This window comes from Vigna radiata, unplaced genomic scaffold (genome assembly GCF_000741045.1).
Source record: "Vigna radiata var. radiata cultivar VC1973A unplaced genomic scaffold, Vradiata_ver6 scaffold_234, whole genome shotgun sequence".
In the NCBI taxonomy this organism is placed as follows: Eukaryota; Viridiplantae; Streptophyta; class Magnoliopsida; order Fabales; family Fabaceae; genus Vigna; species Vigna radiata.
Window position 1 is genome coordinate 504,506 of NW_014543117.1, and position 24,612 is coordinate 529,117.

At 32.7% G+C, this 24,612-nt stretch overlaps 3 protein-coding genes across 4 annotated transcripts; 2 read left to right on the forward strand and 1 right to left on the reverse strand.

Annotated features, from left to right (window-relative positions):
* The first annotated feature begins 675 nt into the window (after nt 1-675).
* On the forward strand, nt 676-4,607 carry LOC106753125 (condensin complex subunit 2). The gene is made up of 13 exons (XM_014634920.2): nt 676-1,005; nt 1,095-1,196; nt 1,577-1,694; nt 1,967-2,031; nt 2,102-2,162; nt 2,244-2,444; nt 2,545-2,831; nt 2,943-3,069; nt 3,166-3,431; nt 3,523-3,553; nt 3,680-3,813; nt 4,016-4,126; nt 4,329-4,607. Exons 1-13 carry the CDS (start codon nt 733-735, stop codon nt 4,545-4,547), a joined length of 1,995 nt encoding a protein of 664 aa, XP_014490406.1. The 5' UTR covers nt 676-732; the 3' UTR covers nt 4,548-4,607.
* Nucleotides 4,608-12,621: 8,014 nt separating this feature from the next.
* LOC106753095 (linolenate hydroperoxide lyase, chloroplastic) lies at nt 12,622-16,584 on the forward strand. The gene is made up of 3 exons (XM_014634887.2): nt 12,622-13,188; nt 15,334-15,715; nt 15,819-16,584. Exons 1-3 carry the CDS (start codon nt 12,790-12,792, stop codon nt 16,460-16,462), a joined length of 1,425 nt encoding a protein of 474 aa, XP_014490373.1. The 5' UTR covers nt 12,622-12,789; the 3' UTR covers nt 16,463-16,584.
* Nucleotides 16,585-17,265: 681 nt separating this feature from the next.
* LOC106753096 lies at nt 17,266-19,568 on the reverse strand. Of its 2 annotated transcripts, XM_014634888.2 has the most exons (3): nt 19,248-19,563; nt 18,655-18,678; nt 17,266-17,905 (listed from the first exon to the last, which is right to left on the reverse strand). In XM_014634888.2, exons 1-3 carry the CDS (start codon nt 19,432-19,434, stop codon nt 17,559-17,561), a joined length of 558 nt encoding a protein of 185 aa, XP_014490374.1. In that variant the 5' UTR covers nt 19,435-19,563; the 3' UTR covers nt 17,266-17,558. The 2 variants fall into 2 exon arrangements, with proteins under 2 accessions (XP_014490374.1, XP_022633123.1); XM_022777402.1 differs by lacking the exon at nt 18,655-18,678 and having other exon boundaries at nt 19,248-19,568.
* Nucleotides 19,569-24,612: the final 5,044 nt, after the last annotated feature.

The window sequence follows — 24,612 nt, forward strand, 5'->3', positions numbered from 1 at the left end:
GGTCGAACTCGTTCAATTTCTTAAAGTTAAAACAAACAATTTTAGAAATTTAGATATAATTACAATATAGTATTATTATATATTTTTAATTTATATAATAAAAAAACTAAAGCAAATAAAAAATAATACATCTTCAAATGGTATAATAGGAACATAAATAATTATATTTTCTTAAGAGACAAAAGAGTATTATTTATTTTTAGTCAAAAATATCATCTTCAAAATTATTTTTAAAATATATTTTTTAGTAATTTATTATCTTTTCATTCCATTTTTTTTTCTCTCTCTCAGATTTTCAATCTAAATCGGTCATTCAATGATCATCTCTTCCTTATTGTTCTCATTAAATTGTGAAGCAATGTTTGAAGCCTAGGAACTACAATTATTGCTTTCAGCATACATATAAATGTTCAAACAATTTATAAATAGAAAAATAATATTTTAATATACAATTTTTTTTATATTCATTTAATACTATCATTTTTTATTTTTTATTTTTTATTAAATATACAAATTTATTTTTTATAATTATTTTATTTTTATAATATATGTCAAATAAATATAAATATATATGATTATTTCTTACAAAACTCATACTTCTTACCTATTTTAAGTCTTCTAACCGGTATGCATCCTATTAAAACAACTGAATTCAAATTTTAGAAAATGGAGGGAAAGTAGATAGTTTATTTATTTTCTGTTACCAAACAATTGCATGAATCCTACGTTTCAATGGCGGAAACCTTAAGCCCTGATCCAACCATGGCCCACAAAAAGAGGGTTCCCATGTCCGCTCGTATGCAGTCTCCGACAAGTGCCTTCTTCGTGGGCTCCAACGACGACCAACTAGAACGGGCCCAGGCTCGTGCAGCCCGCGCCGCCGCCATCCGCCACAACTCCCTTGCCGTCAACTTCCATTCGCACCCTCCCAAGTCTCCTTCCTGTCTCAACAAGCACCAGATTCTCGAGTTGTTCCACAACTGCATAAAGCTCGCTACCGAAAATGTAATCATCTTATTACTCTTTTTGTTGTTTTGTTTTTCTTATTATTTATTGGTTTTGTTCTGAGGGGAAGTCCATTTTGTTTTGCGCAGAAAATTAATCAGAAAAACACGTGGGAGTTGGATTTGATCGATCACCTCACCGATATTATTAGGGTTGAAGAAGGGAATCACGTGGAGACTAATTTTCAAATAGTATGTTCTGCCTTGCTACCTGATTTGTTTGTTCTTTTGTTTGGTTTTATTGGTTCTGATTTTCTGAACTGTGCCTCTTTTAGTACATTAATGTGATTATATACAGTATCTAGCAGTGAAGCAATCTACATTATTTCTAAAGTTGATTTGGAGAAACCCATTCTCAAAGAGAAATAATTGTTTTTCTTAAGCTTATCTCAATTGACTGTCAAAGATGTTATTATTTTTCCACAATAAACTAACATTTTGAGTTCAGTTTTTTTTTTTCGCACATCCACCTTGACTTGCATGTGTAAATGTACATCAACGAGACATCTGTGACATTAGAAGCAGTATGCTTATATACATCAGTGTTACGTTCCTCCTTTTTTCTTGGGCAGGCAAGCTGTACTCTTGAAGCTGGAGTCAGAATATATTCCTTGAGGGTGGATTCGGTGCACTCGGATGCATATAAAGTCCTGGCTGGAATGAATAGAGCAGGCCAAGATACCCAGGAAGGTTACTATAAGTACCCTCTTATCAAGCCAAGTTTATTCTGAACATTTTTTGCTCTTTTATAACGATATAGGCTGTCTTTGCTTTGCAAATGGGGGCCATGGGGATTTTTTTTCCTTAATTGTATCACGAGTTATCTAATCCTACTTGAAAGTTTGGTATCTTAAGAATGTATGAACCACGAATGGCCGCGGTATGCACTCTAAACATAACTGTTGGTATGTTAACTTTTTTATTATTTAATAGTTTCTAATGCACAGTGTCATGGACTTCAGGCGCTGCTTTAGGGAGTGTTAATGCTGAAAATGGAGAGGCAAGCAGGAAGGAAGTTGACAAAAAGGTTAATAATCTAGATCATTGGATTGAGATCGTGCATTTTGCTAATTTCTAAGCGGTGTTTGTCCATGCAGTTGTCGCATTGGTCAACATTGGAATCATCTTTTGAGGTTCTTAATGTAAAGAAGTTTGACGGTGATCTCAAATCTCTTTCTGTTTGTCACTTGTTTATCGTGTGGGACAGAGATAGTGCTGACAATGTATTTGTTTGTTCAGTTGCATTTGCAGTGGATCCACTCTATCACCATACATCAGCACAATTTGATGAAGGTGGAGCCAAAGGCCTTTTGATGAATAATCTTGGTGTATATGGTAAATGTAGGGTGCTCTTTGATTCACTAGAAGTGCCGCCAAAGTGCATAAACAGTCAAAATGATCGTGATATTTCAGATACAATTGATCTTTCTTTCGCCAGAGGTATATTGATCTTTTAAATGGAGTAGCAAAAGTGGTGTAACATAACAAATGCGAACATTCTGTATAGATCGGAGACTTAGTTATCTTTACTCTTGTATAGATTGTGTTGAACAGATGATATTGAATATGCATACGAAGGATGTAATCTCTCCAACTCTCAGGATAATAGTAAACCAATTTGATGAAAATGATGGAAGGCCTTTTGATTTTCAATCTTCTGGCGAGAAATCAGCTGAAGAGTTTGATGCCGCTATTGATTGTCAACTTGCCAATGGAAAAGAAGGATATGAGAACTTCTCATCTTGGAGTTATGATCACGATAGCCAAACATTTGCTGCTGAATGGGGCTTTGGTGACGCAGACACTAGTTTTCCAAGTTACCATGAGGTTTTGTAATGCTTCAGCCATACACCACCAATGCCTGTCTTAGAAGATATTTTAAAAGATTTATTTTTTTTGTTACATCAACTGTTTGATGGGCCTTATATCTCATTGTAGGAAAAAGAACCTAATATGGATGACATATTTGACAATGTTGATGGATATTTATTTTTGAGTCTGGGTTTTAGGTCAAAAAAAAATTCATGGGCAGGCCCTGATCATTGGAAATATCAAAAAGTTCAAGGTATGGTATAGGAGGCGGTTAGGGATTGTAATGACTAGTTGTATTGTATCTGTATTTGGGAGTTCAGTGTGTTAATCAATTCCGATCAATTTCTAGGCTCAAAGTCAAAGGTTCGTTGTACTTCCGAGGATGAGTTGATGATCCAGAAAACCAGGCAGCGAAGGACAAAGAGAGAGGTCAAAGTTGATTTAGAATTCACTAGTTTTCTGGAGGAAAAAATAGCTGATATATTTTCTCCTCCCAAGAATCCGAAATCATTACTGGTCTCAGAAAATATATCACCTTGCGTTACAAAACTTCCAGAGGACTGGCACTACGAACCAGAGGATCTTGTCAATTTATTTCTTTTGCCTCATGTAAAGGTATTTTTATTAACGTATAGAAAATAGTTTTAAATATCTCTGTCCATAGAAATAATTATTGTATCTCCAATGCTTTCCATTCTTTCTGCAGTGTATTGGGAGGAGAGCGAGAAAGGTACCAGGTAAAATACTGTTGTGAGCCCAATAATTTTCTATACATCTGCTAATTCTTTGCTGTCAATACAGAAGACATTTTAGAGCGTTTTCATCTATTAATGATTGCGTCTAAAACTCAAGTGTATTTGCAGATGTCTTAGAAGAACAATGCTATAATAACGAACCATTCCCTTCCTGGGATAATGGAAGTGTTTGTGATGGTGATGTCAGTGATGTAAATAATGACACGGAAGACTCTAGCACACTTATTTCTCTGCCTCGTCAAGTGGGTTCACAGTTTTTATTGAATAATTTACACTGTTGCTCTTCATATATGATTGAATCATAATTCATATATGCAGATGAAAGGATCATATCTATCATGAGATCTAGTATTCCTGTTCATCAATTTTAATTTCAACATACAATTTCTCCAAATATTATTGCACCTCGGCATTCACGTGATTCTTTATTTCCAAATAACACAGATCAATAAAATTGAAGTCCAGTATGACAAAACATCCAAACAAGTCAATGTGCAGGCTCTGAAAAAAACACTTTGGGACCATATTCAAGAATGTATTCAACTTCCGTTTCAGGTATGATTCCCTCACTAAGTAAAATGCTTGCGGATGTTTCTTTCATACATTGTCATGCCAAATTTCTTCTCCATTAGTCTTACATTGTTAATGCTGAATGATTTTGCTTGACTATTCTATGTGCATGGATGATTAATTGCTTTTCTTTCCTGTTCTTTGAAGTTGAGTGATAAGTTTTAATTGCTTTATTGCTTTGTTAAAGGGTCAGAAAGAAAAGGTATCTTTCAGGAATGTATTGACAAACTTTCCAAGTAAATGTAACGCTGCTGCAACTATTAGTGACATATCTCCACATTTGTGTTTCATATGCCTATTACATTTGGCTAATGAGAAGGGGTTGAGCATCCAAAGTTGCCCCAACTTGGATGATCTTAGTATATGCCTACTTGATGATGGTGCCACTAACACCAGAACAATTTAGATACTGCTTAATTCAACTATAGCTTCACTTCAGGAGAAAGGAAATATGTTGACTAGTTTATGTGCAGTTCCAGTTTGTTTGCTTGCTCTGATACTTTAATTTGTGTGCTTGCTCTGATACTTTAATTTGTTTGCTTGCTCTGATACTTTAATTTGTTTGCAGAGAGTGCTCATATTTTTTGTTCATAGGCAATAACTCGTTACCTATAAATTATATAACGTTTTTAGGATATTATATTGTAAATAGTAGGTTTTGGATTTGAAACGATGATAAAATATTAGTGAATTTGAATTAACTTCTAAAAGAAGAAATTAAAATGAATCAAGAAGGAAACATAATCAAATTATTCTTTAACGAACTCTAAGTACTTCACTCTATAGAGATGCTGAAGTGGTACTTTCTAAAATATTAATGCATTTAATTAAATTTAATTTAATGAGAAATTTAATTTTGAGATGATTGAATGAACTTTTGTATTGTTGCCGTGAAATGTATGTTAAGGAGAGAAAAGAGTGTAGAATTTTTTTAATTGAGAGCGTGACTAGATTGAGAGTTGTATGTAGTCTCTCTTTAAGTTGGAATTTTAATTTATATATATATATATATATAGTCTTTCTAAGCATTTTAAGAATTAAACGTAGTTAATTAAAGTTTATTCTAAAAAAAGTGCTTTTAATTTTTTTTGTTCGAAAGTAAAAGTATAACTAAAATATGAAGTAAAACGAGTGAATTGGTAAAATAAACGACTCCTTATTAAAAAAAATATTCTTAAAATTTTGATGACAATAAGCAATAATATTACTATAAAATAAGAAAAATCATGATAGTATATACAGTGAAGATGAAAAGAAATATGTAAGACTTTTATATAGATAATGTGTCAAACAGGATAAACAATCCAAAGTTATAATGAATCATGTTTGAAACAATAAATAAAGTTAAAAAAAATTAGTAAAAAAAATTAAAACTAGATTTTTCTAAAGTTGAAGGACTAAATTGTACCATAGTTTGAAAATGGACTAAAATTAAAATCATTCCAAAATATAGTGACTAAAAACATATTTAACCCATTTAAAAACCTTAATTGAATTAATTCAAACAACTATAACTATTGTTTTTTACTAGGTTAAAATATCTTTTTAGTCCCCAAGTTCGAATCGGAATTTTCGTTTTGTCTCCAGTTTAAAAAATGAAGCCCTTTGGTCCTCATGTTTTTAATTTTGAGTGTAATCGGTCCATTCCGTTAAGTAGATGCTAACGACGTTAACTTTTCTTCTCTCTCCTCTACTATTTCTGACACTTCTTTTTCTCTCTCCTATTTCTCTTCTCTCTCACTGTTACAACATCATTATAACATAAAATAAAAAAAATAAAAAAAAAAACCAGGGCCCAATCCCCCTCTTCAGAAACCTTAGGGTTTCCTCACCCCCAAACCCTCTGGGAGGTTCTCATTTGAAGAGAACTCCAAACCCATCCTCAGACTTCTCTCCCAAAAGACGTCCCCTCCATCTTCCACCAGCCAAACTGTGACGCCGGATGCCACCTCACGGTCACTGCGACACCACCAAAAGCGTCGCCAACGACCACCATCTCAATCGCCAAAGACGCTGCCAAAGCGTCCATCTCGCCGGACCAACACCGTCGCACCCCGAGACGCTTTCTCCCCACCGCCGACGAGATCTATTGCCCTCAATGTCGTCCACAATAGCCCTTCTTCGTCGCGGCCAAATCCCTTAAGGATCACACGGGATTCTCCTCCTCTCTCCTTCGCACTTGCAAACGGGGAAATCCCCTTCTTCTTCGATTTCGGGGAAGCCACCGCCAACAATAGTTCCCAGCAATAAGCCTCAGAGAATGCCATCTCCCATTTTCTNGACTTCCATCTTTGATTNGGTCATTCAGTGAGACAGAGTTGCTTGGCAGTGATTTTGTGTTTGTGATCTTGTACGTGTTTTGGATGGCTTTGGGTTTGTGATTATTCGATAATATTTTTCATTTGATGATAGCTTGTCAATTTCAGTCGAAGATAATGATGGATAAAGGGAAAAGTAGCACAACAACCATACTTAAACAGAGCAACAACAAACATGAAAGGAAGAACACAATGCAGCAGGCCGTTTTCTCTGTCTTTTGTTTCTTCTCTTTTGTGTATCTGTATAATGGCTTTCTTGCGTATAATGGCTTTCTTGCTGGGCATAATAGGTGCAGTGGATTGGATGATCCCCTCCGCAACCAGGCGTGGTGTGTGTGATGTAGCTACCCGGAGTGTGTGAAGTGAATTGGGAATCAAAAACCGAAAATCTCCTTCGGTCGTTAAGGGTTTTTCCAGGGACTCACGTGCCTCTTTTCTTTTTTTATTATTATTTTTTTTTATTATTTTTTTTTTCAAAAAGAATATAAAAAATCAACTCAAATCAGATAAAAAACTAAACTAAATCAAAGTAAAATAAAAATAATAAAACAAAATAAAATAAAATAAAAAATAGGAGAGAAGAGAAATAGGAGAGAGAAAAAGAAGTGTTAGGAATAGCAGAGGAAAAAGAAGAAAAGTTAACGCCGTTAACAAGGGACCGATTCTGCTCAAAATTGAAAACATGGGGAACAAAAAGCTTCATTTTTGAAACTGGGGACAAAACAAAAATTCCGATTCGAATTTGAGGAGTAAAAAGGTATTTTAACCTTTTTACTATCTTCATGAATGATTTAGTTACAAGAATTTCTAAAATACCAATATACAAAAAATTAAAATCTTTCTTGAAACACTTTTCAAAAAGGAACAAAGTTACTAAAAATACTTAAATATCCATAATTACGTAATATTCTGTATAGATACAAAGAGGATATCACTTGAAGTTTGTTCAAAATGTAGAGTATTCTTCACGTAATATCGTTAAAGAAAATAACTAAAACTTTTCGTAATTATTTGAAAATAATAGAATGCTTCTCCTTTTAGAGAAGTTTGAAAACATTTTATTGTTACTGATATATTATTATATTCGTTATGTAAATCAAAAAAACATTTTGAATTGCTATAATCTATTATTGTTAATCATAATGGATTATTTGTGAAAATGTAATTTTTGATATTACACAATATAACTAATTATTTATTAAAATAATCAATTATTTGTAAAAATCTTGAAAATCAATTTTGATTAACATAATTTTAATTGATGATCTTGACTAATAAAGTTTTTTTTTTTAAATGTAAAAGACGATTTTTTTAAGAAATTTATTTTTACAAAAGAGCTCAAACATTCATAAGTATTTAAAAAGAGTTAGCTTTGAAAACAGTTTTATTTTGTTAATGATTGAGATAATCAATTATAATTAGAGATAATAATCATAACAAGTTATTTGCGATAATTTTACAGTCGATATTTTATTTTCTATAATCCAGGATAAGGTTTAACAGTCGATATTTTTTAATATTAATATCCAAAACAATTAATAATTTTCTAGATTAATTATTTGCGATAGTGTAATTTTAACGAGAACTTAAATAGTGATTAGCATCAAATGCAATTTCTTAATTTCACATCTTATCGAGTCTCTCTACACTGTTTTTTATGTCTTTGTCTCCAATTACAGTAAAATTTTTATAACTAATCGGAATATTTTTATTCTCTATCACTATTATTTGCCACGTATGGTATTTGATAGCAACCAGAATTAAATACTCTTTCCGTCGACAATCCCAATCATTCATATATACACTTCTCTTATATAATTCATTATACTTTCATCACATCACTCTTTATCACTTGTGTTTTCAACGTATATTTATTTTACTATCAATTTTTTCTTTTAAATCTTCTAATTTTTGTTTGTTGTATATTATCAAATCTACTCACATAGTCTTTACATCATTATATTTAAATTATATATTATTAACTACAATTATTCAAATAGTTTTTATGTATCACATGTAAATATATTTTTTAATACTTTTATTAATTGTTTATTTTTTTACACAAAATATTTTACTCTCAATATTAAATGTTGAATTACATATTAGTAAGTAATATAAAAAAACATTTGACTAGTATGATATTTAAAATGTTTTTTTATAAAGATTTTTAAGAAAATTTTTTTATCTATAAGATTTTAAGACTTAAATATATTTTACTTTTTCAAGAGCAATCATGTCAAACTCAATCATCATTGAGTTCTTAAACTCAGTAAACATCAATTCATCATTTATTGTCATTAACATATAAGCTTACAATGAGCATGCTACTCCTTTTGTTTTGTTTAACAAAAAAAAGTATTCTCATATTCACATTTTTTAAAACCTTCCTTAATAAAATATGCTTCAATGCGGTTGTACTAAACACGGGGAGCCTCTTTAAGCCCATAAAGAGCTTTCTTTAATTTGTACACCTTTTCTTCTTTCCCTTTTTGCACATAACCACGGGGTTGCTCAACAAAGACATATCCAGCTAATTCTCCATGTAAAAGGCCAGACTTCACATCTAGTTGATATATGGTCCATCTTTTTTGTGTTGCAAATGCAATTACCAACCGCACAGTCTCCATATAAGCTACTGGAGCAAAAACTTCTGTATAACCTATACCGTACTGTTGCACATATCCTTTCACTACCAGCCTTGCTTTAAACTTGTCAACTTCTCCCTTTTCATTGAGTTTGGTCTTGTAAACCCACTTTACTCCAACTACTTTAGCTCCTTTTGGCTGATCAATTAATTCCCAAGTGCCATTTTTTTTCAATCGCCTTAATCTCTGTATCCATGGCATTTCTCTATTTTTCTATCTTCACAGCTTCTTCAAAATTGAGTGGGTTAGCACCAGTAATATACAAGGCAAAGAATGCAGAGTAAAAGATAACTTCTTCATCAGACGACCCTTCTTCAGACATGTAGTCTCTTAGCCAAGTTTATTGCTTCCTACTCCTCCCTTCCATAAGAGCTTCAGAAGTCTCTTGATTAGTGGCAAGAGACTCCTTCGGTGGTGCAACAAGAAACTCCTCCGATTGTGCATCATCAACATCTTCTACAGAAGATTCTTCTAAAACAACTTTGTCATCATCTTCCCATTCTAGCTCACAAATAGTAGTGGACTCATGATTGTTCCATTCCCATGCTTCATTTTCTGCAAAAACCACATCTCTACTTACTATAATCCTTTGTGAGATAGGATCATAAAGCTTGTATGCCTTTGATTCGTCACTGATTCCAAGTAAAATACACTTCAAGCTTTTTTCATCTAGTTTAAATCTTAAATTATCAGGTACGTAAGCATAAGAGACACAACCAAAGATTCTGAAATGATTGATTGATGGCTTGATTCCACTTCAGGCTTCTTCTGGTGTTTTGTCCTTTACTGCTAGCGTTGGACAACGATTTAACACATGCACAACCAATTTACTACTTCTGGCCATAATGTATTAGGCACTTTCTTTTCAGATAGCATGCTGCGAACCATATTCATGATTGTCTGATTCTTCTGTTCTACAACACTCCATGCCCATTGCAAAGATTATTGAATTCTTGAGAGGTGAACTCTCCACCACAATCTGTGTGTAAACCTTTGAGTGTCAAATTTGTTGCTTTCTCAACATGTAATTTAAAGATTTTGAAGACAGTAAAGGCCTCTGATTTTTCTGCCAAAAAATGAACCAAAGTTTTTTGACTAAAATCATCTATAAAAGTAAGCAAATACCTTTTCTTGCTATTTGAGGCTGGCTTAATGGGTCCGCAAATGTCAGCATGAACAAGCTGAAGAATCTGTGAAGCTCTCCAAGAACTTCTCATGGGAAATGAATCTCAATGTTGTTTTCCAATTAGACAATCTTTGCATAACTTAGAGGGTGGTTTAAGCAGTGGTAAACCTTCCATCATTCCTTTTTGTTGTAGAGTCTGTAAGTCTTTGAAGCTTAAATGGCCAAACCTGCAATGCCACAGCTGCGCTACATCTTCTGTAGTTGTGTTAAAACAAGTAGGTGCTATAGGTAGGGAGATGACATGCAAGATAAACATCCGATTTGATGAAATAGTAGATTGTATGATCAAACCTTTTTCTGGATGATATATTTTGCATTTCCCCTGTTGAAACAAAATGCTCAGTCCCTTCTCTTGCAATTTTCCTAGACTCAATAAATTGTTCTTTAATTCTGGAACAAAGAAAACTCTTGATATGATGCTAATAACTCCATTTACATCAAGTTTGATGTTGCCTTTCCCACTGACCACCATATTTGAATTATTTCCCAGCTTTACTGAATCTGAGAAGTTCTCATCAAGCTCAAAAAAATATTCCTTTTTGTCGCACATATGATTATTGCACCCGGAATCAAGAAACCATATATCTGTCTTTTGCTACTGCTTTGCTTCAACATAAGCCATCAACAACATGTGTTCTTTAGCACTTTCTGCATGAATTTCAGCAAAGTTTGTCACCCCTTGTTTACATTCCCACTAAAACTGCCCAAGCCTGTGACAATTATAGCATTCCACGGTTGCTTTATTAATATTTTGCCTGCTTCTTCCACGACCTCTACCTCCAGAGTTCCAACGCCCTCTTCCTCGTCCTGTAAAACCAGCATATTGGTTGCTCTGAGTCACTGTTAGAGCATGTTCTTCATGGATAGTGTTACTCATGCGTTGTTCGTGCACAAGTAAACTGCTTTGCAACTCATAAATCGACAATATACTTGTATCTTTGGATTCTTCAATGGAACACACAACATAATTGGACTTTGGTGTCATTGACCTTAAAATCTTTTACCACTGCAACTTCTTTCAAATCATCACCATTGGCTTTCATCTTGTTACTAATAACAAGAACACGAGCAAGGTATTCACAGATTCTCCTTCATTCTTCTTCTTCATGGAGTTCCAAATACTTTTTGATGTATCTTTGTTTATTATAGTTTCCAAAATGGAGCAATCTAAAGCCTGAAAGAGATAATTCTTAGCTTTAAGATCCTTCAACTTTTGTTCTTCATAATTTTTCTTTTGTGCCTCAGACAAAGTGACACCTTCTGCTGCTGCAGAAACTCCATTTTCCACCACAACCCAAAACTCCTTTGATCGAAGAAAATTTTCCATAAGCATCGTCCAATGACTGTAGTGGCCATCAAATCTTGGCATTACTGGTTGAATGAAGGTTCTTTTTGTAGCCACTGCTGGTGTTTAAAATTGAGAAGACTGATCTTCTCCAGAACCCCTTAAGAGGCTCTGATACCAAATGTTAACGTAGAGTGTTTATGTAAGAGAGTTAATTTGAAAGAAAATATTGTGCTATGTTGAATACAAAGATCATGCTATTAAATAGCCAATACATCAAAAATCAAAACTGAAAAATGCAATAAATAAAGAGTTATCCTAAATCCTTAATTGACACGTAAAAAATCCCACATAAAACGAGATTTTATTTGACTAATTCTTAACATTCCTAATAATTAAGCTAAATAAAATACTTTTTCTCTTGAATAAAAAAATATTTTCTTTTCATTTGTCTTTTTCTCATTTTTTCACTTTTACTTGTTTCCTCTTTAATTTTTTAATTTTTTGTTCATTTAGAATTTAATCTCTCGAAAACACAACAATCAATCGGTTTCAGAAAATTAAAGAATGACAAAAAAGAAGTGAAAAGATGATACGAAGAGAAGCTTTGAAGAAAATAGAGCATTAAATTAATACTAATGAATAAAATTACGGATAATCAATAATAAGGATAAATGAATTACTCTTTTTTTATCCGAAGATTAAAATCTACATCTTCATATAAATGAGTTATAGTTCGATGTTCACATTTTTGTTTTTCAGTGTTATCTTTTAAAAAATAATTATTTTTAAAATTAAAATAATTGACTTAGCAACCTTATCTTTTTAATGACTGTTTTTTTAAATTTAATAATTTTTATTTGATATTTTAAATTAAAATAATTATTTATGATAAAAAATATAAAATAAATAAAATTTACTTTTATTGTAAAATATATTTATATTATTTTTTTATTATAATAAAAATAAAACCACACATACGATACGATTTACGTACTGTTCGAGTGTGACGTTTGAGTTATAAGTAGAGAGACACGACTCGTCAATGAACAGACGTAAAGGCGGAGACATGGTTGCCCCCGATTCGTTAGACCCTTATCACAACATGTTCGCACTTCCATGAGAAAACAAAAACAATAATAAATATCTTTAACTCTTCATTTCTGCTCATTATTACATCAAAGCACAGTTATCACTACTGCCTTCCCTTCACCATGTCATTATCACCCCCATCTCTGGTAACGGCGGCGATTGCCGCAGATCTCCCCATCCGCCAGATTCCGGGAAGCTACGGGTTCCCGTTGCTCGGCCCCTTATCGGACCGACTCGACTACTTCTGGTTCCAGAAGCCGGAGAGCTTCTTCAAGAACCGAATGGAGAAGTATAAGAGCACGGTGTTCCGCACCAATGTTCCTCCCACCTTCCCCTTCTTCGTCAACGTTAATCCCAACGTCATCGCAGTTCTCGATGTCAAATCTTTCTCCCACCTCTTCGACATCGACCTCGTCGACAAGAAGGACGTTCTCGTCGGAGACTTTGTCCCCGACGTCAGCTTCACCGGAAATATGAGGGTCGGCGTCTACCAGGATCCCTCCGATCCTCAACATTCCAAGGTACTCTTCTTCTACTTCATCTACTCATTCAATTTTTGTTTCTGAATCGTTAATTTGCGCAATTTAGCCCAACAAATTGAAGTTTCAGTTAGATTTTTCACTGCCTAGAAATGATAACAAAAGAAAACTGTGTGGAATTATCTGTTTTGGAATGATATTCACAATATTCCTTATATTTTCACAATAACTTTATTGATTTATTTAAATTTATATTTAAAAAATATATTTGAAACGGAAAATGAAATAAACTAATTACAAGCTAGCTATGACGTATGTGTTTTTCCTATTCATAATATTAATCACGTTTTTTTTATCGGCAAAGAATAATAAAACAAAAACTTGGACCAGAAGGTTTTTGTATTATTTGTTATATGTATGCATGGAAACAAATTGAGATGAAAAGAAAATAATTATGGTAGGAAGAAAACAAAGATGTTTTGGTTAGGTCTAGGTAAGTGATACGTCGTAGTTTGTAGTGGACTGGACCGTTTACACAGTACAGTGGAAAATGAAACGGCTAAGAGGATCATTATTATGTGGTCTGCAAGGATGCACAATTTGTTATTTTGATTTGTGTTGCTGGGAAATGTAGGAAAATTTTAAATTAAATTTTGTAGATATTATTATTTTAAAGCTACATATAATTTTATAAATATTTTTAAGTTCTTAATTAATTAATTAGTATTTTATGTAAATAAATTAAAATATTTAATTTATTTTATCAAATTAAAATTTTAATTTAATTTATAAATATTAATTATTTAAATAAAAAATATAGCTAAAGTTAATTTAAAGTAAATAATTTTAATTTTTAAATGAAAAACAAGTTAGTAGATAAACTTCTTTTATTCTATTTTTAATGTTAGTATGACGGATTGGATATGATGACAAAAATAGATTGACAAACATTAAAGTAAAGAAAAAAAAGGAAAATGTTATATATAATGTGCTAAATGATGTTTGATTAATATTAAATTTTTATCTAATTAGTTGTACTATTAAATCTTTCATGGTAAACTAAAAGCTAACCTATCAAATATAGAAGATACTGTAATGATTAATTATCTCTCAAAAATTGAAATTTGTAATAATTGATGAAAAAAAGTTAAAAATAACAATATATATATATATATATATATATATATATATATATAATGGAAAATATTAGAAGAAAATTGAATAAACTAGAAATTAAAAGTTAAGATAACTTTTATAAGTTATAAATTCTTAGAATAAGCTCTTTTAGTATATTTATTGAAAACTTTTATAATGATGACTTTTAAAGCAAAATGATTTTTGTAAATGTTTTAGACGTTATTTGTTTTAGCTACCACATATTTCATTATTTCATATCTATTTTAAAAGAAAAAATCTATCTTCATTCTCATCTCTATGTTAGTATTTGATGAGTATAATATTTTTATCTCATTTTATTATTATTATTGAATAATAGGTATATTCTCGTATCTATTTTCTTATTATTTCAAACTTCTTTTAATAAAAATAAATAAAGAATTATAATAAAGAAAATATGATATTATTAAAAAGAAATTTTGCACTATTACAAATTTATGTCATTCATAGTTTTGGCTTTGTCCCACCGACGTTATAAATCTATGTCAAAGCCAATTCTATTATAAAACGGTATTTTTCTGTCAATTTTTTAAGCAATGATTTCTGTTGTGATTTGCAATTGAGGTGGGACTTTTTCGAACTCATTTATTATTAAAGTCACTGTCCTGTTTAAGGGAATTAATTGATTGGGTTTTTGTTACCCATTTCAGACCCGATTGTGTGACCTTAAGAACTGATCTTCATTTAACCTTCTTGATAGAGTTTGGTAAACACGAAGATTTAAGAATAGGCGGCCATACAGTACAATTCATATCAAGTTTTGATCGAGAGAGACGCAGGAGAAAATAAGAGACAGACAAAAAACAAAAAAAAAAGGTGTTCTTGACTATCTAATACCGTTACAATATTTGATGTTAACTATTTTAAACACAAAAAGAGAGTAACTGAAATATGAGGGAAAGAAGAAGATTGAATTTGAATGAAGTTTAGAAACTTAGAGAATGGTAAATGAGTCCTCAGAAGAATAAACATCAGAGCTCTTTTTGTCATCCATGGTTTTTACGTATGCAGGTAAAGGGCTACATAATAGATATCCTGAAACGAAGCTCGGGAATATGGGCATCAGAACTAGTGTCCAAACTAGACGTATTCTGGGACAACATCGAATCAACAGTCTCAAAATCTTCATCTGCGTCCTATTTGTTCCCTCTGCAACAATTTCTCTTCACTTTCCTCTGCAAAGTTCTGGCAGGTGCAGACACTTCTCGTGACCCAAAAATCGCAGAGTCAGGCCATGCCATGATTAATCGATGGCTTGCCCTTCAGCTCCTCCCCATTACCAGCATCGGCATACTCCAACCACTTGAAGAAATCTTCCTTCATTCCTTCGCTTACCCTTCATTTCTCGTTAGTGGAGACTACAACAACATCTATAACTTCATCAAGCAACAAGGTCATCCTCGTACAGTATCCTACTTTTATTTTAATGTTTGCCGTACTTTTAATGTTCATGCACTGATGAAATTGCTGAATGGGTGATGCAAATAACGTAACAGGGAAGGATGCCATAAACAGAGGCGAAATCGGGTTCGGGTTGACCCAAGAAGAGGCAATCCACAACCTACTCTTCGTGCTAGGGTTCAATTCCTTCGGGGGCTTCACCGTTTTCCTCCCATCTTTGATTGATGCCGTAACGAAAGACTCCGCGTTGCAGGAGAAGCTGAAGAAGGAAGCCAGGGAAAACGGCGGCTCGACGCTGACCTTTGACTCCGTCAAAGAGATGCCTCTCGTCCAATCGGTGGTCTACGAAACGCTGCGTATGAACCCTCCGGTTCCGCTGCAGTTCGGTCGTGCCCGAAAGGACTTCCGTTTGACTTCTCACGACTCCGTTTACGACGTGAAGAAGGGGGAGTTGCTATGCGGCTACCAGAAGCTCGTCATGAGAGACTCTCTCATCTTCGACGAACCGGACCTCTTCAAGCCGGACCGGTTCACGAAGGAAAAAGGGGCCCAGTTGCTGGACTACTTGTACTGGTCCAATGGGCCTCAAAGTGGGTCACCCACTCTTTCCAATAAACAGTGCGCCGGCAAGGACGTTGTCACCCTCACCGCGGCCTTGATTGTGGCTCACCTGTTTCGCAGGTATGATTCCATAACCGTCGACGGCAGTTCCATCACTGCCCTTCAAAAGTCTAAGTGAACTCAAGGCTAAATTTGTATTTTCCACGTGGAGATACTACTTAATCTATGCACACACGTGCTGATAATGATATCTTTTTATCCAAGAGTTTAAATGCAAGAATATGCTACTCTTTCATACCACTGTGATATATCTTTTTATCTTTTTTAAATCTGAAGTAAAAGTATGACGACGCTCGTTAAAACTAAGGTTTGCATGGACACGTGACATAAAGTGCATAGTGCTTGATATATTGATTTGAGACATTCCCAAATTCCTACCCGAAGCTCAACATATTTTTTTGGCAACTTTGATAAAATGATCGGTGATATTCTTATCTCGATAGATTTAAGTTCATTTTTATGTAAATTTATTTTTGAAAAAAAAAAAGGCAAATATAATTGCTTATTGGCTAATTCCACATAAGCCATATAACAAGTCTTCCCTTTGGTTCAATGCATTTTATAATACAGGACTTGTTTGAGTAATTCTAAAAGAATTAGACAAAAATAGAATAAGTTTTTTCTACAAGTTAGAAAGAATTTATGTATACTTCAAAAATCATTTTCTAAGAAACCTAACACAATAATTTCTATAAACTGTATAAATCAATTTTACCATATGGTAAAACTATCTTAGATATGTATGAAGAAATTTATCTAAATATGTCTGCATAAATCCTTTTATTAATAACTAATCCTTCCTCAGTGCATAAACAATTAGGTCGCTTGCTTTCAGTTTGGTTTAATGCACACCTCAGGCAAACAAAAATGGTATCTCTGTAGTTCAATGCCATATTTCTAGAATAAGCTACAGTCAGAATCGACTTTCAAACCAGAACTTTCAGAAACAAGTAGTCACACAATTTTGTTATGTAAGAAGTTTGTCACTAAAACCTAACACTTTTCAGTTTTCAACTGTCTTAAATATATAGTAAGTACCAAAAATGGAGGTTAGAAATATGATGATTCGCTACTACCCCAACTATATAAACCTAACACTTTTACTGTTTTGACTCTTAAAGGATATACCACAATTATATGGGACCTATGATGATTCGCTACTACCCCAACTATATATAACTTCCATTTGAAACTAGTATGTAGGCCACAGTAGTCTAAGTAGAGTGCAGTTTCCCTTTAGAGCGAGAATTAGATTTGGCAAGCCCTTCTTGCCATCCTTTGTGACGAGCTCTCAGTTCCCATAATGCAGAGAGTTTCTTCTGAGCCAGTAAGGCCATCTCAGCCTTTTCCCTGGCTTCCTCACATGTTTCCATTCCTGAATTACACTTGTCTGCTTCTTTTTGATACTGAGATGCAATCTTCTTAGATTCCAGCAGACCCATGTCAGCACGATGCTGATTTTTCAAAGCTTCAGTTTCCCGGAGATTTAGTTCTTCTGACAGGAGCTCTGCAACATTGTTTTCTGAGTCTCCATCCACCTTTGGATCGTGCTTTGCACAATCTAAATGACAATTCAATTAATCAAGAGAAGAAACAGCAGTTGGATATGAAAAACAGTCATAGAAACAGCATGCTCTGATGACACAGCTGAAGGCAAAATAAAAATTCTGTCCTCTTCTTCATACAGACAAATATCAAATACAAGACTTTGTTTGAAAAAAATTGTATAAAAATACTCATAGGAAAAAAGAAGAAATTTTTTTCATGAACTATAAATTAACTTATGAATAAGTTCATCTATAAAAATTCCCTCATGTTAACTTCATGACCATTTTCTATTACTGATGAAAATGATGCATCACACCAAATCATGAATACCATGTCACTCAAACAAGTTTGTTCCTTCATTTGAACACAACATATTATATGCTGCTTCAGAGAAAATGGTTTTCAACACTAGCCGAGTACCGAAATTTTGTTTAGCACTGTAGAATACTAGGTTGACATAAATCAGAACTCTATATTACATACCACAAAACAAAAAATGAATCAAATTTTATAAAGGGAAAATACACAAAAAGGCACATGAGATTTCACATCCTGATAGTTCACCCAACCTAAAAAGAAACGAGTTAGCTTATTAAATGAGTGAGAGTAACTATGTAACTCGGCTCTTGTCATCACACAAATATGCTTCAGATTCAGTCAGTCATAGAGAGGTGAAAATAATAAAGAAAGGTTTACTCATGCGCAATACATCAGCTGAGATATTTCACAGGAATTCATTCAGGAAATCAGAAAGAAACCAACCTTCAAACGAAGAGTTGCTAAGCCCTGCATAAATACAGATAAAAAAAAAACTGGAATAAGCACATGATTGACTTGGTGTGCAATCAAGAGAACGCAACAACAATCATAATGAAACAACAGTCTCAATTACAAGACTATTGGGCTTAGGTTAGTATTTCTCTTAATTTATAATACAAACAGGCTAAGCAATTTCATGGTGAATGCTAAGTGACAACCACACATAACCAAGCAAAAGGGGACACTGGTAATTAATTAAAAAAATTTACTTTCACAGTATCATTATACAAGAGATTAATATTTAATTAAGGAAAGTTACAGCCTAATTAAGCTAGGGCAAGCCAATTGAAAATTGTTTATGCCACTTAATAAGTCCCCGTATCGTGATGCAACTTGAGAGACCCAGAACACATTTCAATCCAGAAGTAGCAGGAATAACGAAACAAAGAAAAAAAGAAGAAGAAGCAGATCTAAATTGGAAGACATGAATGATGAAAGATGTTATTTTGAAGAAAGAAGAAATTGATAAGATGTTGAAGGCAGAAAAGGAAAAAGGTAAAAGGGGTGGAATTGAACTAGAGGGAAAGTATATATACATTGGGGAATGGAAATGATGGGTTGGGAAGAACAATCACAGACGCAGGGAGTGCAAGAGGAAGAAGAATGGTTGAGGAGTTCAACGAGGTGCCAGTAGAGAGGAGGACCCACTATGTAGCCGGAAATGGACAGCGCCACCACCCACAAACCAAACCTCACCACAACGCCGCCACAATTCAAACCCATCTCTCTCACAAACTCTGCACTCTGAATTATGCAGTGATGTGCTGAAAAGTGTCAAAGAAGAGAGAAATTGAAGTCGGTAATGATAGACAATCTCCTCCTCCTCTTCTTCTTCTTCGCTTCCTTCTGTATTTATTCTTCTCTGTATCTCGTTAAATTCTTTAAAAAATATATATTTATTTTCAATTATTTTTATCTTATCCTAGTACTAATATATATTTAAAAAAGTGACTTATTTTATGTCTATTTTTCAGTAATCTTAGATCACATGTTCAAAAGGTATAATTATTTTTCAATAGTATCTTAATCTTATATATGTGTATTATTAATATAAAATAATGATTTTTTTTTACTGTGTTAACATTCTCACAATAAAAAGAAAATTAGAAAAAAAATTGTATTAATAATTTATATTGTTGTTTTTAGGCTAGTTTTTTTTTCTCTGTTGAATATCTTTGTCTCTGTGTTGTTTATTTATTATGTTTTTGACTTTTTAAGAGACATTGGTTGTTCCACCACCGGGCCTAATTCAGTTTCTGTTACACTTGCATTTTGGATATTAAAACTTCTGTGCTCTCCTAACTAACTTTTTAAAAAATTTATATTAAGTTTAGGTTTTATAATTTTATACTAATAAATTTAAAATTTCTTCTGTGTGAAAGAAAGAACAAATGAAAGGGCTTAGTTCACATGTTTTGTTATCTTTTATTGCAAGAACTATATATCATGTGTTTAAATTGCAGGAAAAAAATACAAATATATTTTTATGATAATCTCAATTTTTCTAAAATGATAATTACTAAAAAATAATGATTAAAATAGAAATAAATATAAAGGCATGATAAATAACAAAGTTATTAAATTTCTTACTATTAATTAATTTTATAATTTAAAGAATTCATCTTAATTTTCTAATCAAGTGTATATTCACGTGTCTATTTCATTTGCAATTTATCTTATGTTTCACATGAAAAAAACATTGAATTTTTTTTTCTTTTATGTTTTTGTTTTGGATGAATAGAGGGAGAGTGAGAAACTAAAAAATGAGAAGAAAAGATAAAAATAATTAAAACATATAAGAAATGAATGACAAAAAAAGTCCCTTAATGTGATTAATTTGAATGAGTAAAAATGAATAGGTGGTTGTTTTTTTCATATAATTACAATAATGCCCTTAATTTACATAAAGTCTTACAAGGCACACTTCTCAGGAGGAGGGAAATATGAATAATATCACAGTTGTTGCGTTGACTTTTGGGTCTATAAAATCTTTCCATGCAAATAAACTTGAATAGGATGAAGCAAAAACAAGATGGAAAATAAACACATGAATGAATAAATTATATACATTTTATATGTGAGAAGAAATATATGATATATTTTCGCAAAGTATTAATTTAAATCAATTACACTTGTATTGTATTATTAAAATTTATTCAGTTTGAGAAAATATTCTGTTTTTATATAACTTTTAAAATAAAACGCAGAACTATTTTTTTTTTCTTGTTAATAAAATAAAGAATGACAACAAATAAATTTTTTCCTGAAACTAAATAATCTTTAATGGTTTACTACCAGATATGGAAAACAAGTTTCAATAACTTTTGTAAATTTAATATAAATTTATTGGTAAAATACATCAAATAAGTAGATAATTCAATAAGTGATGGCACTTCTACAAAAGCAAACAAACAAAATGACCAATAGCATCGACTTGCATAACGTGGATAAAGGAATTCCAAACTTTCCTTTCCCAAACACGCCTTTAAAAAATGACCAATAACAAACAATTAAATATGCACTACAGAATACCTCACTCACACCACCATGCCCCGCTTTTGGCTTGTGGCTGGCATCCATAGCAGAAGATAACCAAAGTTGTAAGTTGAAGAAGCAAAATGGTTGTACCAGGTACAAACATAGGAGAGTCATCGAAAATGAAGTACCACGGTACCCTAGATAGCCGACCGGCCCATACCCGGCTACGAGAGGGTCCGGTCCGGCAAACGTCCACAACCCACGAACCCCATGCGGCTTGACGTTGTCGTGTCCGCATGACTGTCGATAATCAAGGCCGGGCACAAACCCGTCCATAAGAGAACTTTGAAGAATTCGCATGGAGTTCGTCACCGTAAAGGTAGCCCGGCATCCTCCATGCTCACCATACTACCAAGACGCCCGACACAGCTGTCACACCAAGCCGCCCGGTCAGTACGTCATTACGTCAAAAATAAAAAATACCAAAGCCCGTGAACCTGTATATCGGGTAAACGGGGCGTCCCTGCGAAACGCTCGCACAAGTAGGCCAAGCGGACGTTCGGTCAAGGACATTGATATGGTAAACATCCATGGTTAAGGTAAAACTAAATTAACCTCAGCAGGCCAGTAATTGGACCGTGATTAAGACTTTGCTAATCATGGGCCCATAAAGGAAACTATAAATAAGAGTCAAAGGTAAGATGTAGGCAGACACATTTAATGCACATTTATTCCACTCTCACTCTATCACTACCTTTAATGCACATTTATCTAGACCCGTACAGCAGAAACAACCATCATTTTCATTAGTGTTGTCATTTAATAATGTTTGGTCTTTCCTTGATAATTCAAAGCCAGTGTCAGACATCCTCAGTCGCTTCACTAGGATTGCCAAAATTCCAAAAAACCAAGCATTTTATGGTTGTTATTCTTGCCATAACTTGGTTGTTCCACCATGTTCTAATTGGCGATCCTATTTTCAAGTACTCAAAAAGGGTAGATATGTTGTATAAGGATGGAAAAATGGAACTGTACTGCACTGTATTGAACTAAAAATTAATTTGTATAAACTGAACTGTAAAATAGTTCAGACAAACTGAACTGTTTTTTGTTTTATCAAACTGAAGTACTAAATTGTACTAAACTACAATATAAATTGAACTGAACTACTAACTGAATTGTAAATTGTACTAAATTACAATATAAATTGAACTGAACTACTAACTGAATTGTAAATTGTACTAAACTACAATATAAACTAAACTAAATTACTATCTGATTTGTAAACTGCACTAATTTTAACTACTATACTATTTTTACTTTTTTTAGAGGAAAAATACTCTTATTAGAAAGAAAAAAAATGCCACCTGAGTATATAAATTAATTAGTTTATGTATAAATTTATTTGTAAAATTTCATCTTAATTTTTAAGGTATAAATTATATGTAGTTTATAGAAAAAAGATTTTTTTTTTAATTTTTCTTCTATAAATATTTCTGGAAAATAAAATTAATATATTTAGTACAATTTATATAAACTTAATCTAATACCAAATGCGTAAAAAGACAATGTTAACCATGAAATAGCTAAATTTAATTTATTTGAATTAACATATAACAAATTAAATTTAAAGATAAATTAACTCAAAGTTTTTCACTTTTGTAACAAAGTAAACCATTTTCTTATATAAATTTACTTGTAAATAATTACATAAGAGAAAAAATTAAAAAGAAACTATAATTATTTTAGGACAAAGTGATTATTGTTGACGTATGACAATACAATTAACTGCAGTTAACTAAACTAAAATTTGATTAAGTTCAGTTTTTACATAAAACAATATATTTAAGTTATAGTAAAAACAATTCTTTTTAATATAATAAAGTATAATTAATTATAATATAATACAGTTCAGTATTTTTTCCCTGCCCTAATGTTGTAGGTCACAAATAGGAATCCATAGGTTACGTTCCTGCATGATCATCCATATTGTCCACAAGTTATTTACATGCAAAAGTTACTTAAGAAATATTTAAATCATATTATTCTTATTATGAGATGATAATAACATTCTCAAACAAACACTTATCTGTCTCACTATGGGTAAGAAGGTGGAGTTGGTAATGATGCAATAGGCAGGACAGCAGCATAACATATTTCTGGAATGGATCTTAAGGCCCAACCAGTGAACCAAATATACGCCGGGTGTTATTCCCTCCACCCTCACGTTTGCTCCCACCACTTCTCCAACTTTTTATAACTTTTTTTAATTACAAAAATAACCTTTTTTTTATTTTATATAAATATTTATTTTTTACTTTTACTTATTTTAATTTAAAACCCTATTCTCTTCTTTATTGCTGTGGCATTACCCCCAAACCCCCACATAACCCCTTCGTTCCTCACATACCATTCTTTTCTCCAAATTCCAATATTTTACTTCTCATTTTTATTTATTCTTCTTTTCCATACTTTCATACCAGTGACCTCCAACCTAATCACCACTTCTTCATCTCCAACCTCTCTCCAAACCATCCCCTAGTTCATAACCATCTCACTAAACTCTCTCTTTCTCATTCAAATATAACTCCTGACGCCACTCACTCCTCTTCTTTCTTAACCATATTTCTTCTTCTCTCTCACGATTTAATTTCAGCTTTTTTCCTTGTTATCAAAATCTCTACTTTGCTACTTTTCCCTTCTCAGCTTCTTCTTCTATGTTGGGAATATGATTTCGTGATCCATAGCTTTTCTGGATTCGTGGTTCCAGTTTTAAGAGATACTAATGTTCGTAATTTTATGCTTGAAGGGATGTAGATGATATCCAACGGATGTCGATATCCGTTCCTGACATAGTTTAAGAATATTACGAATACTGAAATCCGTTTCAGTATATATTTTATAAAGTTAGAATTTTTAATCACACAAAATTAAATATCATAGAAGGATAAAAATGGAATGGGGAGGTGCAGAAAGCACTATGTGGGGGTGTAGGGAGCAACACCCATATACGCTGAACACTCTAAATTGAAGCTTCCCAAACAGGCTACCAAATATTGGAGAGTGCTTGCTCAGTAAGAGGGTGTTGCTCCCTCCACCTCCCCAAGTAGGTCCTGTATCTCCCCATTATTTTAATTTATTTCAAAAATATTTTACACTTCCTCACTATTTTCTTTTATTCCAAAAATACCCTACACCTCCTCAGTATCCTTAACAATCTTTCTTTTTCTCTCTCTACATTAATGGAGCATTTACATGACTCATTAATGGAGCATTTACATGACTCAAATTTGAATTTGTGATATATTTTCTTAAATAAGTTTCATTCAATCTTATTTTTGCAGTTGAATATATTTTTCTCTTTTCAGATTACTTAATAAATGGTAAAATTTTGTTCAAAATTTCTAGAAAAATGTTTATATA